An 18,373-nucleotide genomic window follows, 5' to 3' on the forward strand; every position below is an offset into this window, starting at 1 on the left:
CAAAGTATTAGTTTCCCCTGTCAATTAGTTCCAGAATTATGACTTGTGAAAGAAGGTGGCGTGACCCGGAAATTGCAACCTGCATCTGGCAATCTATCTTCAGGCCCAACTTCAGGTCTTAATAACTTTGGAACTATTCCACACAGTCAAGTGATATTTTTACAACCCAGTAACATCCATTTAGAGAACACACTCCATGAATCAAACCACCAACAACGTATTTCTGAGGGAAAACAAAAAATTCCAAAATATGATTAAAAAAAATGTAATACATTAAAAGGTACATATTGTAGGTGCCCTCTATGCCAAATACAATTCACTGAAAAAGGGTATAAATTTTTTTGTGGTAAGCTTAATGTGGCCTAAACACACACAGAACTCATCATGCCCATATCAGTCACAAAAACTGAGTTACACGCACACGAATATACAAAACTTTGAAAAATTACCTGAAAAACATGGATTTTCAAAGTGTGGTAGCACAAAAGGGACAAGTGGTATCCAAGCCAAAGTTCACACACTGCATAAGTAGACCATAATATAATATGTGGCAAAATTTCAACTTATTATTGCAAGGCATTTGTGTACAATAAAAGTTGACAGAGATGTATTTGGTTACATTTCTTTTAACACGATTTAGCAAGTAATAGTGATGATGCAGACAGCTTGTTTCAGATAAAGCTGCAGCAATTGTTGGGAATCATTAGGCAACAGTAAGTTAAAGAATGGTAGTTTTCAGGGACAGAATGAGTCATTGTTGGGCAGTAACAACAAAGGAAACAAGCAACAATTACACATTACTCATGTTTTTAAGATTCTAGTTCAGACTGGTCATTACTGTTGTGGAAAGTCAGTATGGAGGCAGAAGAGTGTACTAGTGGTGCTTTTGTTCAAACAAGTTGCAGTATTGGTAGAGCACAAGCATCATATGGAACATATGGAACAAAATGTGGCATTCGCTTTGTACTGTACGATCTGGATGAATCGGACCAAGATTTGTTGCTATGGAGATCCGAGATACACCCTGTGGGCACAAGAAGTACAGTTTCAGGAAACTTAAATGTTTGTTTTCATCATATGAAAGTGTTTCTGAATAAGTATTCTTTCCTACAAGAAGTTGTTTTGATCCATTTCGGATTCATAAGAAGATGGTGAAGTGTAGCCTCAGAGAAATTGATATACTGTTCCAGAGCTCCCCACTCCCAAATTCACTCTCTCTTACCCATAGGTGATCTCTACAAGGTTATTATTACTAATTTAAAACTGTCAGTGACTATACCAGCAGCCTCAAAGTTCTGTTCTTCATACAAAAAATCTGCATCCAGTTTAAGGGGCTCCGGAAAGGCTCAAAATCATGAAAAGTTCAATTTTTACTTTTTTGCGGTTTCTGAATCTGCAGACTATTACCTTTTAATAGATATATAATTTATTCAATTCCGAAGACTACAACTATTTTTAAATTTTTTTTGAAATGTGTTCTACATGGGCGTGACCCACTGTGGCGCTGTTAAACTGCTGTCAAATGGTGTTATTATTAACGTCGGTGTTCATCAGGTACATTTTAGTGATGTGAGATAAAGTATGTGTTGTGGCTAACCTGTGATGGTTCAATATATATCGCTGGTGTGATTGTCGATTGTTTCATGTTTATTTACTCTGTCGTTATCTCGAAAATATTTGTAATTAATTCTGTTTCTTGAGTCTCTGTTTTGTTGAAGTATAATAATGAGTAAAAGTAAAGTTATTAGAAATCCTCTGAAGGCTTTTAAGAAAAGGAGAAATGTTGGAAAGCCAAAGGTATGTGTTATTACTGTAAACAATAAAGACGATAACCAAGTGAGTGAACCTAACCTCTCAAGTACACCTGCCCATAGCAGTCAAAGTGGGAAAGAAAATACTTCACAGAAGAAGCTTGGTTCAATGAGTGAAAACTATGAATGTTTTATGGGCAAATCGGATGTGAATGAAATATTTGATATGTCGGTTCTCAAAGGATTTTTTTCAAACTGTGTAAGATGTATTCATTGTAGTGAAGTTGGTCTGGAATTGTCCATAATAAAGCACGTAGGACTTGCTAGTGAAATACAACTGAAATGTGATAAGTGTTCATACATGACCACCTTTTGGAACAGTGTTGCAGTAACTGCAACTGAAGAAAATGGTAGCAAAATATACGAACACAACAACGAGCGATGCTTGCTTTAGACAAGGAACGCCTTTGGGCTGCAGACAGTGCTGTAAAGAGTCTAGAAATACAAGCAAGAGTAAACAGGAGGAGGAACAAGAGGAAGCTGGAGGAGGAGTTTGCAGAGGATGAAGATAATCCATCCTATGGACCTGGAATGCACTAAAAAGTTAATCCAATCTTTGTCGCTCGATTCCCAAAACTTTTATTTTCTCATACTAATTACATGTTTTCTAACGATCTTCCAAACATATTTGTTTCAAACTTTCAGTAAATGTTACACAGTACCTTCTGCATAATTTAACACAGCCTTTTTCCAAAAAACTGTATATTTTTGAATATATAAATAAAAAATTGCAAAAAAATGTTGTGAATTTTCACTACAATTGAAAAAAAATCATCTTTAATAACTGAACTAAAATTTTGTAAAATCCCTGTATTAAGCTGTAGCCCATATTCCAATAAATAATCTGTAAAAAGTTCAACTTCCTACCTCAAATACTTTGTGAGGAAAGATGTAATTTATAAGCGTTATTTTAACATTGCAAGTATAGGGCGTTCCGGAGCCCCTTAATAACAGAGCAACTGAGTGACTGGTTAACATACGAGGGGCATTCAATAAGAAAGACAACTCATTCAGGATTCCAATACACCATATTATTCCCCACTCTTCTGGCTACAAAGCTCAATTTTTCAAAATAATTCCTATCTATTCAATGCAATGGCCTTAGTGGGAAGGCCTACATGCCCGCACGGTACAACTCTATTGGGCAACGTTGGAGCCAACATCTTGCTGCAACAATAATCTCCCCATGTACTGTTTCCCGTGAAGTGTATCTTTCATTGAGCCAAACAGATGAAAGTCAGAAGTGAGAGTTACGGGCTGTAGGGTGGATGAGGAAGAGCAGTCCAATGAAGTTCTGTGAGCTCCTCTTGGGTGTGTGGACTTGTGTGAGGCCTTGCGTTGTCATTGAGAAGGAGAAGTTCATTAGCATTTTTGTGGTGACAAACACACTGAAGCCACTTCTTCAATTTCCTGGTGGTCGAACAAGACACCTTTGAATCCCTCAACCTTTGGAATGAGTGTGTCTTCAGCATCAATGTATTTGTTTGTGATCCATCAATCACCTCAAATTAGAGAGTCTGTACAGTCCAACATTGCGGGAGTCACAGCTGTATGCAGGTGGCTGTCACACAGGAGATCGAACAGGTTTCTGTGACCTTGTTGCGATGATGACAGATGTTTCGCTCAATGACTTATTATGAATTTGTTCCCTGTCCAGTCTCTTAGTCATTCAACAAGCACCTATGAATATCTAGGGTGCTCTGGTTTTCCACCAAAAGAAACTCAATGACAGGTTTTGGCTTGAAATGCAGCTCCATTACAGATGCCATTTTGAAGGTTATGTATAGCGCCACCAGCTGTCCGAACTTCATGAAACTATCAGGGCTGAAGTGGGAATATTCTACAATGTGCCACAGCAAACTCTGCATTTTTTCAATTGAAACTGGCCAAGAAAAAAAAGGTGTAGCATTACTGATTGAATGCCCCTCACAGATTACCACATCACCTCTTATGTACAAATTTTCTGTACTAACTATTTGCTGTATTGCATTTAAATAATTTAACAACTGCAAATTCACCCTCTGTAGCCCAATGTTCACACAAACAAGAAATATCAAACTTACTCTTTAGTCCAAAATGATTTACCATATATTATTAATCATTTACTCATTGAGTGTTCAGACAGCAGACGTTCAGATTGCAACTGTTATTCCCTTAAGACTGTACATTATGTTGAGGTGCTAAACAACCTTTTACACTGCTGTTACTTATCTCACAGGCTTCTTCCTCCCACTGACTTCAATTAAAAAGTCATTTAGATATAGAGGACGCACTGCTTTTAACTCACACATGACATTTGACACTGTTTCTCTTACCTTCTACCTCCTGCCATGCAACGCCAAAACATACCAAAACACTGGTTATTGGCTCATTTCCTGGGTTGTAGTTGCAAAACTGCTGGCAAGGTGTAAATGCTGAGCCAATGGGTGTCTGGGTGTTGGCAAGCACCTGGTTTTCCATAGCAGGTCTTGCATCTCCACAATTTCTTAATGGGGTTTGTTTGCTGTGATGCACGCCTTCAGAAAATAAACTTTAACCTCCTTTATGCCTACTGAATTCTCACTTTTTAATTTTAGTATTGTCTTCCTCAGTTCATGCTATGTTATGGGAAACAGTGTCACTGTGCTTGCTGTTTAAGTCGCTGTGGGTGTTACGTGTGTTTTAGGAAGATTTTGTTGCAACACATGATCCTCCACCTTTAAGGAAATTCTACAGTAGCATCTTGCACATTCATATGATGATAGCTCTATGCAGTGCATTTCAATCTTTTCACACCATTGATCTGTACTGAATACCACCGAGTTGTTCAGTGGCTATAATTCAACTTCAAGCTGATGCACTTTATTTTTAACATACTGCACATTTTTTCTACCTTTCAGGTACACAATGAAGAAAACTCTGAACCAGTTGAGATACTTTTGAGGGACATGAGCCTGTTGCTACAATTTATCCTAAAAGAGGCCTGGTGCTCATACACATGACAATAGGTATTTGACCTTGTGTGGCCCTACACTCACATGCCGTACTCTCACTAATCAACTCCACCAACCTCCCTTTCCCCGTCCGGTTGAGGTACAGACCTCGCGCTTAGTGTACACACACACACACACACACACACACACACACACACACACACACACACACACACACACAAAAATGCAACTCACACACGACTGCAGTCTCAGGCAACTAAAACCAGACTCATTTTACACACACACACTCGTGCAAATGCAAGTCACACACACGACTGCAGTCTTGGGCAACTGAAACCACAATCAGTTTCAGTTGCCTGAGACTGCAGTCATGTGCGTGAGCCGTGTGTGTGTGTGTCATCTATTTTTGACGAAGGCCTTACAGGCCGAAAGCTTTATTTGTGACAGTCTCTTTTTGTTGTGCCTATCTGCGACTCAGTATCCCATCTCCCAATAGTCATTCAAGAACTTCATATAGGCGACATGATGCCATGAATAAAAGCCAGTTTTAACTGACCTCTAAAATACATTTCCTCCAACTCCATGTTATATGCTGGCATTATACCTCTTGTTGTTGCTACAGTCTTCTATATTGCTAAATAAAAATTACATCCTGTGATCTTCTCTGTTTTATCACGTCAAAATAAAATGAATCTTCAGGGAACAAGAGAAAGAAACCAACTCTAAACTCTATTAATTGCTGAAAAGTTTATTTCCCATTTATTACTTCCATTTCTATTTTTGTTGTAGTGTCTACTTTGAGGTAGAAACCTTCATGGTGGGCACATCTTAATCACATTTTATAGCCTGCTTGGATGAATCGTTTAGGATGGGGTGAAATTTTGTCTTTATTATGAACATAGACATCTGTTGCCGTTTCCAGTTCCAATTAAAGGCTTCTGAATGTGTGACTGTGTTATGCTTCAAAGTACATCACTGTAAATACAAGAGGAAATTATCAAGGGTTATAACAGACACTACCCTCACATTTTTGTAAGTTCAACACACATGCAAAGAGAGAGGGAAAAATAAGGTTTTTTAGTCAAAAGTGTGAGGAATGATATGGCCTAATGACAATATCATTATCACTATTATTACTAATCAGTTGCAACTAGACTTGTGTATTCAAGCTGACTGTCCAGTCATGCTGCGCATGTTGTGTTGGCCCTGGGCAACAGCTGACTACCACCAGGGCCCCACACTGCCTCAGTGCATTGTACTGGCTTCAATTACAAGAGGAGGTGCACTTCTGCTTGACACAACACCAAGGCAGTACAATGCACTGCTGAGCAAGGTTGCTGTCACGCCTTATTGATGAAAAGCGTTGGCTTCAGCACACCATTGCCAGCCCATCCTAGCCAGATGCTACTGGCCCCCCCTCCCCCCACCTACTGTAGATGTAATAAATATTTGTCATCACTGGTTGCCTTCATCTTCTGCATTGGCTGCTTTCATCTTCTGCGCCTACTCCCCCATCCATCAGAGAACCACTTGCCTGCACTCAGTCCACACATTTAGACAACATAATAAATGAGTCCTTTAGTTCATGTATTTTCCCAAAGTATTTAAAGCACAGGAGTTGTGCCCTTACTACAGAAATATAATGTGGACAGCAATGAAAACCACAGGCCAGTTTCATTAAAGTCTGATTTTCTCAAAAAAAATCTGAATCAATCACAAAAGACAGTTACACTAATAAATACAACCTGTTTAGCGAAGCACACTCTGGTTTCCGAAGTGGGAGAGGTACGATATCAGCCATAACTGAATTCACAAATGTGCCACTTGAAGGTCTTGACAAAGATGACTGTGTTACGAGCACGTTCTTAAACTTGTGTATGGATCTGACACTGCTGACCACCAAATACTAAACAAGTTACAAGCACTAGGTGTAAGAGCAACAGCAAACGAGTAGTTCCAGGAAAACAGAGTGAAAAAAGATGGTGAAAAAGATAGTTCACGTGTCTGCGTATGACAATTGTGCAGTAAAATAACTATCAGACAAGAAACATATGAGCATAGGCCATCCTCGGGGTAGTGCATTGGATCCAATTAAGTTTTCAATATTTATGAAAGACATGTAGCACAGTATAACACATGAAAAAAAAAATTCTCTTTGCTGATGACAGCAACACAATCACTGATTAAACACCAGAACTCTTATCAAAGAAAGCAACTGAAACCCTCAAGAAAGTTCATAACATGGCAGCATGTAATAAGTTAATAGTGAATATTAAGAAAACAAAGAGTGTGCACTTCAGCAAAAAGAGGGAAAATAATTCGGTCACATTAACCCTTTGCACTCCGTTATTCAGACACATGGCACCTCTGTGCACTCTTACTTAAATTGCAGCCACCTAGATGGCAAGCATACCACAGAGAACAGAGTGAGTCTCTTCGTGAATACAATGAAGCTACTGGTCAAATATTTGGGAATACATTAAAACAAACAGTGCTCCTTCATTTAAACATAATTACATAAGCATTACAAGGCTGATATTTCTTGAAACTCTCCAGGGTGGTCTGTTTCCATCATCATCTCACTCAAATGAATCACTGTCATCATCAAAATCACTGTCACTCTCTTTTTCACTCGGACATTCCTCTAAAAGATCTACACTCTCTTCCTCAGAAAAGACTGAGCGTGAAGAACTAGCCATTTTGCACCTATTAACTTGAAAATAACAATTACAGCTTTTCGCTAAACACAACTGCTACAATTTGACACCAAGTTAACACAAGTTTCCCTAGACGGCAGTACTATGCAGCATGGATGCTTAGTGTCATATGAGGCTTGACACCAGAGTGGAAACCAAATTTGCAATGATATGAGCGCCACTCACTGTTGGACTGGAATAGATCAAGCAGTTTGAGAGAGAGACTGTATGGCATTATTGTCTGGAAGATCCTGGTTGGGGTTGTTCAGCTGCCTGGTGCAAGTCTCTCCATCTGACATCACATTAGAAACTTTCATAAATTTGTGATGAAGGTGAAATGAAATTATTAGGACAACACAGACACCCCATACCTGTGCAAAGACAATCTCCAGCCTGGCTGGGAATTGATACCAGGACCCCATGACCCAAGTGGCAGCGACACCATTAGACCATGCGCCATATGATGTGAACACATTAAGCATCAAATGGTTCCCAGTATTTGATCACAATATAAAATCCTTAAACAATGACTGGGATGAGAATAAGATTAGAATAATTACTGCACGCACAGAGGCATTCAAACAATCACTCTACCCATGCTCCTTACGTGAATAGAACAGGAAGAAATCTTAATAACTGGTAAAATGGGACATACACTCTGCCATGCACCTCATGGTGATTTGCAGAGTATAGATATAGAAGCAAATATATTGACATCATCTGTGTGTTATGGAAAGGCAGATAATTAACTCGAGGTAGGTGTTAAGAGTTATCATTATTTTAAACTTGATGTGGGTTCAGAATAGCTCATCTCATATCTGAAGAAAGTTGCTGTTACCAGCTGAACATAAGGTTTGCAGAAGCCTTGGTAGATATGTGACTGGCAAAATCAAAATTTACTTCAAAAGAGAAAAAGAAAAATATACAATACATTGGGTAAAATTGCTTAAGAACCTGCATGGAGTATTTCACAAAGACTAAAAGGTGCTGGACTGTTTTTATATGCTGTTAATTCAATTGACTTTCACCCATAATTTACAACTTTCCAGGAGTGCAGTGATGCATTAAACATGAAAACGGCATCCGGCCAATATTCACAGGTGCATGTCATTCAGTTTAACATGTCAAACAATAAAAAAGCCATGATGTAATTTAACAATATCGTGAAAAGGATGGTTGCAACTCACCATACAATGGATATGCTGAGTCACAGACAGGCACAACAAAAACACTGTCAGAAGATGAGCTTTCGGCAGAAAGCTCGTTTTCTGAACGTGTCTTCATTGTACCTATCTGCGACTCAGCATCTCCACTATATGGTAACAACTGTCCTTTTCAGTCCAACATGTAATAGGTACATGAACTGGTTTAGTGTCAATATGTGACCGTACCGTGGATAAAACATACAAATATGTTAGAAATAATGGTAGGCATGGAATCATTGATGGGCAGTTGTCATAATCAATACAACATTGCATATCTTCAAATCAGCACCAGTAGTGTGTCATGATAGCAAAGAGAGAATTTCAAATTCACTGTGGAGTAGTGGTTCATGCAGAATGAAGGTTATTTCCACTGAACCACCAGCATGACCATTACAGTAAAGACTGAACAAATTGTACAAACGGGATCACCTGGCCCAAAACAGATTTCTCTAAGATGGGTTGTACTCATAATGGTCAACACTTTAATCCCTTCCGGTCTTGCAAACATATTCAGAAGATCTGCATACCCCTTTGAGATAGGAAAGCCTGATTAGTATTTAATGTCATGTAAACACAGATTATATGCCAGAAATAATGGCAAAGCAAATAACATACTATGAAACTATTCACAGAATACAATATTAGGAACCAAAAAGTACACATGTAATAATGTTTTATAATGTTTACATCAGTGCTATTTGTGGGGAGTTTTAGAATGAAGAAGAAGAAGATGATTACGATGATGATGATGAAGAAGAGAAGAAACACTGATGAAAGCAATATAGTCAGTGAAACAAGTTTGGGAAAAATAAAATAAACAAAAACACAAGTGTTTTGCGTCAAGGTGGACCCACAATATCAAGTTGTTAAGCAATGAGCTATTGGAGTAACACAAAGTTGCACTGGGAATGACGAGGGAAGGAAACTGGCCATTTCCTTTTCAAACAAACCACTTCACAATATGCCTTAATCAGAATTAGAAAAACCACAGCAAACCTAAATCTGGATAGAAGAATGGGCACTAGAAACCCATTCGTCCCAAGAGAGAGTCCAGTGTCTTGAACATTGCATCCCCTCTCTCAGTTCAACCCCTTACTGACATGCAGTCACAGATAATACAGTAACATTTCTTGTAATTATGTCGTTCACAATGTTGCTCTGTATTCAGTTCAGTTTTTTACTATATCATGTAAACGAAAATTTACGCATATACTCCGTATTTTCTACACAGATGAACTGTATTTTCTATGTGGAGCGCATGACTTGGACCACAGCTTTACTATCAGTTGGTTCCTGTCTTATATACTGCAGTAACTGCACGCAGGTAAATCTGATATAAATTATTAGTGTTCACAGATGGCCGTATTTCTTGCTCAAATATTTATGTCACAGCTTAAGTGGCAGAGTGCTCACCTTCCCTAATATCAATATCAAAGCGGCAAATAAATATTTAATTGCTACAGAGACGACATGAAAATGGAAAATTCAGTAACGTTACCTTCCTGAAAACTTTCTCCATTCCAGCACGGTAAAGTTTAACTTTTTTTTCTCGTTCCTTCCGCTTTATTTCTTGCTGTTCTGCAGTTGTTCGCGTCTTGACGCGGCCGTGCTACAATTAAATTTAGATGTCAAAAACCCTTATTTCTATCACAAGTGGGGAGAAAAGAAAAACAGCAAAATCAGTTTACCATTCTGTATGATGATAATTCTACGGTGTTCCTTAAATTCAGACTTCTGCTGCTAACCCATATACACGTTTTCCGATTACGGCTTCAAACACCACACCCCCTTAACTTTGTTGTTCTATTGTTGTTTTGCCCAGCATCCCTATCAAGCACCTGGCACTAAACGCCTAAAAGTCGAATATTACACGATTCGCATCGAAGTGGGGTATCGATTTGCAGAAATATCAAATAAACGACGGTCGAGATTGTACTCCGGAAACACATTCGACTGTATCGGGCCTGTCGGCTATATAATAACGAGCTGAACACACACCCACGTACACACACCCACATATTCCCCACACCCCCAACCACTTCGTATATCTTCCCCCCATCTACCCTTGGCTGTGGTTTGACATCTCCGAGCCAACTTTTTAGTGCACTGTTTTAAGTGAGTGTTCAGTGTTGTTCGTCTTTTCCGAAGTGTTGCGAACATCTCTCGCGAACAGAAACCAGACTGTGGACGTGTTTTTTTAATTGTCTGTCTAACTATTCTACTTGTCTGCTTCCTGTGTATTTTATTAACATCGCCCCTTTGTTTTATGTTTTACCTTCCACAATTTTCCGCCATTTTACACTTTAAGTCACCGTTTTTATCGCCTGCTTTTATTGTTATTGTCTTCTTCTTCTTTAAAAATTCTGTAGGCTGAAGAGCGGCGTATCAAGCTGCTGCCACCTCGCTCCCTTTGGGGGGAATCAAAATTCAATAAAGGGGAAAAAACACAAGCGAAGAGTCGCAGCAATCCATCGCATGCGACATCACCTGCAATGTGTCACTCGCCACGAAACTCAAATACGAGCAATTTGCCAAGTAATTTCAATCAGTATGACGAACGCTACTGTGTCGAGAGGTCCCGCTGTGGAAAATTAACTGCCTTATTTAGCAGCAGCTGCAATTGATTTCCGTTTCCTCAAGAACGCGCGCAAAAAATAAATTTAAAATAAAAGTAAATTATAATTCATTGAATCTTTTTTTCAACGCTTTCTTGAATTCTTTTAGGTTACTATACACATTATATTAAATTTTTCACTGTCAATAAGTGGCTTGTGTACATCTTTCCAGTGAGGTAATACAACTCGTATTACATTTATTAACCCTCAATTCCTTTTTTATTCGTTACTTTATGGTCAAATTGCAAGTATTTACACATTTGTTTGTAATTTTGATGTGCCTAGAGAGATGATGTCGATAACAGCACTACCGATAACAGTAACGTTTGTTATATTCGCGCGAGGTGGCGCAGTGAGTAGCACACAGGACTCGCATTCGGGAGGACCATGGTTCAAACCCGCCTCCATCCATCTCGAATTAGGTTTTACATGATTTCCCTAAATCGCTCCAGGCAAATGTCGGGATGGTTCCTTTGAAAGGAAACGGTCGATTTCCTTCCCCATTCCTGACACAAACCGACCTTGTGCTCCATCTCTAATGATCCCGACGTCGGCGGGACGTTAAACCCAACCTTCCTTCATTTCCTTCCTGTTATAAATTGTATAACGGCGAGTTAACCCACAGTTTGTGGCTTTCTGTTGTGGCACTATGAGTTACCGTTCACAAAGGACCCCACAAGTTTTACATAGTTGCACGGCTTTTACATGGCATCAACTGAAACCATATGCGGGTATTAATGTTAGAATGTAGATTATGGCATTAGAGCTGTGACAAGAGTTAAATAAAATGAAGGCGAAACCTAAATGTTGGATGCGAAAATAGATTTCGCTCAGGGATAAATCAGGGGCCACAAACAGATTTACGAAATAAATAACGCTCGAAGACGAAAATGCGGTATGCTATGGCAAACCCAGCAACCGCTGGAATGTACGAGGGCGGTTCAGAAAGTAACCTCCGATTGGTCACAGTGCGGGTTGTGGGGGGAGTAGCGACGCCATCTGTGCGTTCACGCACTCAACAGGTCAGTCGGCATCAAGCCGTGGTCGAGTGAACGTAGTACCTGCGCTAGTTTAGTTTTTGTGGCAGTTTGAAATGTGTGCTGCAATAGAAAACCCCGCCAAATGTGAAGTGCGTGCTGTCATAAAGTTTTTTACAGCCAAAGGATATTCTGCAGCAGCTATTCATCGTGAGATTTGTGCCGTGTACGGACCAAGAGTTATGAGTGAAGGAGTTGTCCGTGAATGGGTACGTTTATTTAAAAGTGGATGAGAAAACGTTCATGATGAAGAGAGGAGTGGTAGACCATCATTGGTGACTGACGAACTCGTTCAGACAGTTGATGCAAAAGTTCGTGAAAATCGACGTTTCTCAATGTCGGAGTTGTCTACTGGTTTTCCACAGATTTCTAAGACTCTCTTGTACGAGATAGTGACAGCAAGATTGGGTTACCGTAAGTTCTGTGCACGATGGGTGCCCAAAATTCTTACCGACCACCACAAAACTCAAAGAATGGCCTCTGCATTAGACTTTCTGTCACGTTATGAGGACGAAGGAGAACCATTGTTAAACAGAATCGTGACCGGTGACGAAACCTGGATTAAGTACGTGAACCCTGAGAAAAAAGAACAATCAAAGATGTGGGCACATTCAAATTCGCCTACCAAACCAAGAAAAGCCTCGAAAGATTTTTCTGCCAGAAAACTAATGGCAACGGTGTTTTGGGATGCCAAAGGGGTGTTGTTGGTTGAATTCATGGAACGTGGTACGACCATTAATCAAGACGTGTACTGTGAAACAATAAAAAAGTTACGACGGGCTATACAGAACAAACGCCGTGGTATGCTGACTTCCGGTATCGTTTTTTTGCACGATAACGCCCGTCCTCACTCTGCTCGCAGAACAACGGCCCTTCTTGAGTCCTTCAAGTGGGACGTTATCAACCATCCACCTTACAGCCCAGACCTGGCGCCAAGTGATTATCACCTCTTCATGCATTTGAAGAAATGGCTCGGGTCACAGCGGTTTGATGACGACGAAGAGCTCAAAGATGCGGTCACAGGCTGGCTCCAGGCACAAGCGGGTGATTTTTATGCAGAAGGAATTTCAAAGCTTGTGAAGAGATACGATAAGTGCCTCAATCGCTATGGAGACTATGTAGAAAAATAGTGCAAAGATGTAGTTGTAAGATGTTGTAACTTCCCCACCGAAATTTTAAGTATGACAAAGTTAATTAAAAATGGAGCCACGAAGCAATATCGTCCCCACATAAATATTTAAATAAAAAAAATAATAAATGGGAGCCAAGTGTAACCTCCCGCAATGAAATCTATTGACAATGACAATTAAACAAAAATTAGCAATCTGACCCAAGTATAAGTTCCTCACAAAAAAATGAAAGTCAATTCAGTGATAAGAAAATCTCAGTGATAATGATAACTCAATTAAACCGAAATATCGGTCTTTGGCCCTGTTCATTAATTAAACTGAAATTCTTACCTTATTAAAGCTGCATCTGCTCTTATTATTTTTGCCATAGCTTGGAGGAAACTGATTGCAAAAATTTTGAATTTAAGGGAAGCTTTTCTTTAAGGAATATCAAGGGAATATTTCTTTCATTAAAGAATTCTTTGTTAAAAAATTGCTTTGAAAGCCAAAATTATTATTGGGGCGATTGTTGCACAAATTAGTTACAGTTAATTTACATTATTAGCTGAGCGCATTTAAAAATAATATACCTCGTCCTGAATCTTGACCAGAGTGCCATGTCGACGCCCGCCGACTCCTCACACACAACTGTACTGCACGACTACTACTGACATACTGCTCTGCCCTACTGCTACTGACAGACTGCACTGCTCACAGACTACCCACTGACTACTGCTCGCAACTGTACTGCACGACTACTACTGACAGAGTACCGCTCGCAACTTTCGCGCGGTCAAGCGCAGACTAGCCACGATAAATGACTTTCTGGTCAGAGACTCTGCAATGCCTCGCCATCGCCGCCACACAACATACGTGTTTCATAACCCTCCACTGGGGGGGCAAAAATTTGGCAGCGATGGTGAGTCATTTGGACTTGCCAAGCGCGGCAAAATTTTTTCTTTAATTAATCAACTTGTACAATTTACAGAATATTTAGATACATGAATTAAATGTTGGGCACATGCACCGAGTACAAAACATTTCAGACAAAGACAAGATATGAGTACAAAACATATTCGCAGATCAGAAAAATGTATATACAAATTATTTGACAGATAACAAAGTGCACACACACTGAAAAAATTCTTTAGCATTTTCAGAACAAATAAACAGAATGGCAAAAAATCATGTTGACAAGTGACATGAGTGCACATGCACTGCAGTTGAGAACATACCAGCAAATGACGAAATGTATATACAATGAGTAACAAATGACATAAGTGCATACGCCCTGAAGTATTGAACATACAGAATGAGTACAAATCATATTGAAAAATGAGAAAAGTGCACAGGCACTGAAGTTCAGTAGAAAACATATTAACACATAACATAAGTGCACATGCACTGTAGTTCAGAACATATCATCAAAATAAAAATGTATATACAATATAAAAGACAAGAGTGCACATATACTGTACTTCAGAACAAACCGAAAAAATGTCTTTAGCATTTTCACAACAAATAAACATAATGGCAAAAAAATCATGTCGACAAGTGACATAAGTGTACTCGCACTGCAGTTCAGCAAATCGAAAAAAAAATGTATATCCCATGAACATAAATGATGTTAGCAAAAAAATGATTTTCACTATTAGGATAGGAAAGGGAAGGATTGCAACATGGTTGTAGCACTTTAGGTTACACGAAGCTGCACTAAAAGTCCATATCTTTCCACAGAAGTACAACACCAAGTGACACAATTTGAAGTTCTTTCCCCATCAGAATTTATCAGCGTAGCCAAGACACTGAACTGTCGTAGTAATGTTCCATGTTTTCATTTTGGCAGTACATTAGGTACACCAAACAATGGGACCATAATAACGTCTTCATCGCTCACGGTGGTGGACAGCATGTCGTGTCAACACCACGCTCTTACAAGGCGCACCAACGTAGAATTAGTGCAAAAACCAAATATAGTGCTCCATGATCATGAGGATGGACAGGACAAATGGATATTGCAGTAATTCAGGGTAGTTAGCTCATAAGGTGAAGGACATTAAGTCACATAATAGGCTTCATTGAGAATTACAGTAGTAGTTTGCGGCATTCATAGCCCAGTTATTGAACATTTCTGTACCAAGTATGTAGTATTACAGAATAATGTTCATAAAATTAAATTATTGGCATCATGGGTAATCGTATTACAATAAACAGTGGCAGTCCTTGGCCAGTTACAAAGCATATTTAGTATGACAGAATAATGTTCATCAGAAGTCTTAATTGAAAAGGAGATTCAATTATTGGCCTAGCATTAACATAATACATTGAGTGATACAAATTATTGGCGCTCATTGGCCATTTACCAAAACATGAAAAGTCAACATTGAAAACAAGAGCTAATTAATGGCATAATTAATAACATAATTCATTTAGTGACATTAATTATTGGCACTCATTGGCCAGTTACCAAAACATGAAAGGTCATAATTCATTTAATTAGACTAATTATTGGCACTTAGTGGCCAGTAAGTACTGAATAGTATAAAACATTGTTCATCATTCAGTATTATTCAGAACTTTCTTAAATGAGTAGCATTATTTGAAACTGGTGATACACACCATTAAGAAGTCATGATTAAAAATCAGTTAATTACAGTCATAGCATTAATAATCATGGGCATTATAAGTAGTCTCATTAAAATAAACAGTGGCAGTTATTTGCCCGTTACAAAGCATTATTTTATATATTTTTTTGTATCATTAAGAAGTCATTACTGAAGTGACATACTATTCAGAGCTGATCAGTATTATTCAGAATTCTCTTAAACTAGTAACATTATTTGGGACTGGTAATACATTTTTTTGTTAGCAATGCATTCTTAGGGTAATTACAGGGGAAAGCAAGAGAGAAGAATTTGCTTCTGGGTTATTGGTATAAATGAAAAACGTGTAACGTCATTCGTCATAAGTCAGCTGTGGCAAGATTATGAAACAAGTAGAGTATATGTAACCACATTCATAGATTTAATGAACAAATGCTTATAGCACATTAATCTCATAAATAATTTCTCCTGCAAAAAATATATAAAAATGGATTATTAAGCTGAAAAGAGAAATGCATTTTATGCTTAAAAGTAGTGAACTTCGAATTAACAGGTAGTGAAATGTGTATAAAAAAAGTGTTCCATAGCTGTCCTTTCCAAAACCTTCAGTCATTATACTGTGCAATGTAACACCTGCTGTCAAAACGAACTGCAACAAATACTTAAATAACTACATAGCCTAAATATAACTTCAACATTATCCTCATCTGCAAAGAAAACTTCATTATCCATATCATCAAAACTCCATTATCATCATCACCTGTTAAAGAAAAACTTCATTATTCATAGCAGCATATTCTTCATCATTATTCATCAGCATTCATTATCATCTGCAAAAAATCACTTCATTACTCATTACACAACTATTCCTTATCTCTAGCATATTTCATCACTAAAACTAAGATGTGTAGTTCTGTCTGACAGTCTGCATCAATCACCTTGTATTCTGAAAGAAAAAATTAGTTAAGACTGCTATTCTACGATGAGTATAGTATATTCTTGTTAATTCTTGTTAATCCTGATCCATTTACTCTTCCTCATAAAGTTATTGCATCTTCTTTCGTTTATTCCGTAGGTGAAATTCCCATTTCTGTTGAATTTATTTCTTACACGCATCATTTCTTTCTGAAATTGATGAACAAAGATTAATGTCTTGCATTTAAATCATATACCCACTAAGTAATGACTGGTTTATGGTGACATAATTAACCATACAGCATAACATGACAGAAAACGTAATATGTCAAAGACATTGACAGTGTTCAGATGCAAAAATGTACACAGAATAATACAATGCAGCAGCAAAAAACGTAAAACAGTCACGATCTTGAGATGTCATAGGGCAAGAAGAATGTCAAAATCAACTGGTGTGTTATACCTTAACTAATTCACAGTGCATATAAACAAAACATGAACACAATCGTACATAAAAAGACAAAATGTGACGTTCGTTGTGTTCAGCTTGTATGTAGTGTAGTTAATAGAGGCGAGAATTAAAGACTTTAATGGAGAGAGAATTTGATAAAATTAATACGCCATTACATAGAATTGCATAATTATTCATAAAATACGTAAGTTCATCTGGAAAAATATGCACGGTCTGATGTGTAACGACAAGAAAAGCGACCTGCTAACCTTACCTTGCCGGGCACTTGCCAAGAAAAATACGATAATCATCAATAATTAGTCATGTGAATATAATTGCATTAGTAAATGGCATCATAGTGTGTTGAATCATACAGTGTCTTCATTCAATAAAGGGTTTAATATTTGACCAATGGTGGTTGCCTTTCGATTTTCTGGTTCTCAAAGTTTCGACGTGTACCACATTGGGATGAGGAATGCTGCGAATCCGATATGGTCCTGCGTATAGAAGTTCAAATTTACTGCACTTACCTTTTATTCTGCTGGATAAATAGTGTGTACGCACTAATATCTTCTGTCCAACGTGAAAGTCGCGGCGTGTACAAACCTGTTTTTGCTGTCTTCTCCGGCGCTCTGCGGCACGTTTGATGTTGTTCAGCGCAATGTCAATTATTTCGTGGTGTCTTAGTCGACGACAGGTAGGGAAGTTTACTAATTCTTTAATTTTGTTTGGTGGTTCAACGTTTTTCAGTATAACAGACGAAGATAGCATAGTGGATTCATTTGGAATGGAATTAATTACATCTTGGAATGAGAATATGTGTGTGTCCCAATCAATGTGTCTTTTGTGGCAATATATTCTACACAGTTTACCAATTTCTTTCATTAATCGTTCACAGGGGTTCGAAGAAGCATGGTACTTGAATATATAAATCGGAGAAATGTTTCTAGCTCGTAACATACGTGTCCATGTAGCAGAACGAAATTGTGATTCATTGT

The 18,373-nt window shown here is 38.3% G+C and overlaps 1 protein-coding gene across 1 annotated transcript in view; it reads right to left on the minus strand.

The window, feature by feature from the left end:
• Positions 1-10,523, minus strand: part of LOC126457498 (geranylgeranyl transferase type-2 subunit alpha) — a 75,799-nt gene extending 65,276 nt beyond the window's left edge. The window contains exons 1-2 of the mRNA XM_050093804.1: positions 10,334-10,523; positions 10,144-10,254 (exon numbers count right to left, since the gene is read on the minus strand). Coding sequence (XP_049949761.1) covers positions 10,144-10,254; positions 10,334-10,336 — 114 coding nt within the window. The 5' untranslated portion in view covers positions 10,337-10,523. The remainder of the gene's footprint in view (positions 1-10,143; positions 10,255-10,333) is intronic.
• Between the last annotated feature and the right edge of the window lie 7,850 nt (positions 10,524-18,373).

Source organism: Schistocerca serialis, chromosome 2, assembly GCF_023864345.2.
Source record: "Schistocerca serialis cubense isolate TAMUIC-IGC-003099 chromosome 2, iqSchSeri2.2, whole genome shotgun sequence".
Classification (NCBI taxonomy): domain Eukaryota; kingdom Metazoa; phylum Arthropoda; class Insecta; order Orthoptera; family Acrididae; genus Schistocerca; species Schistocerca serialis.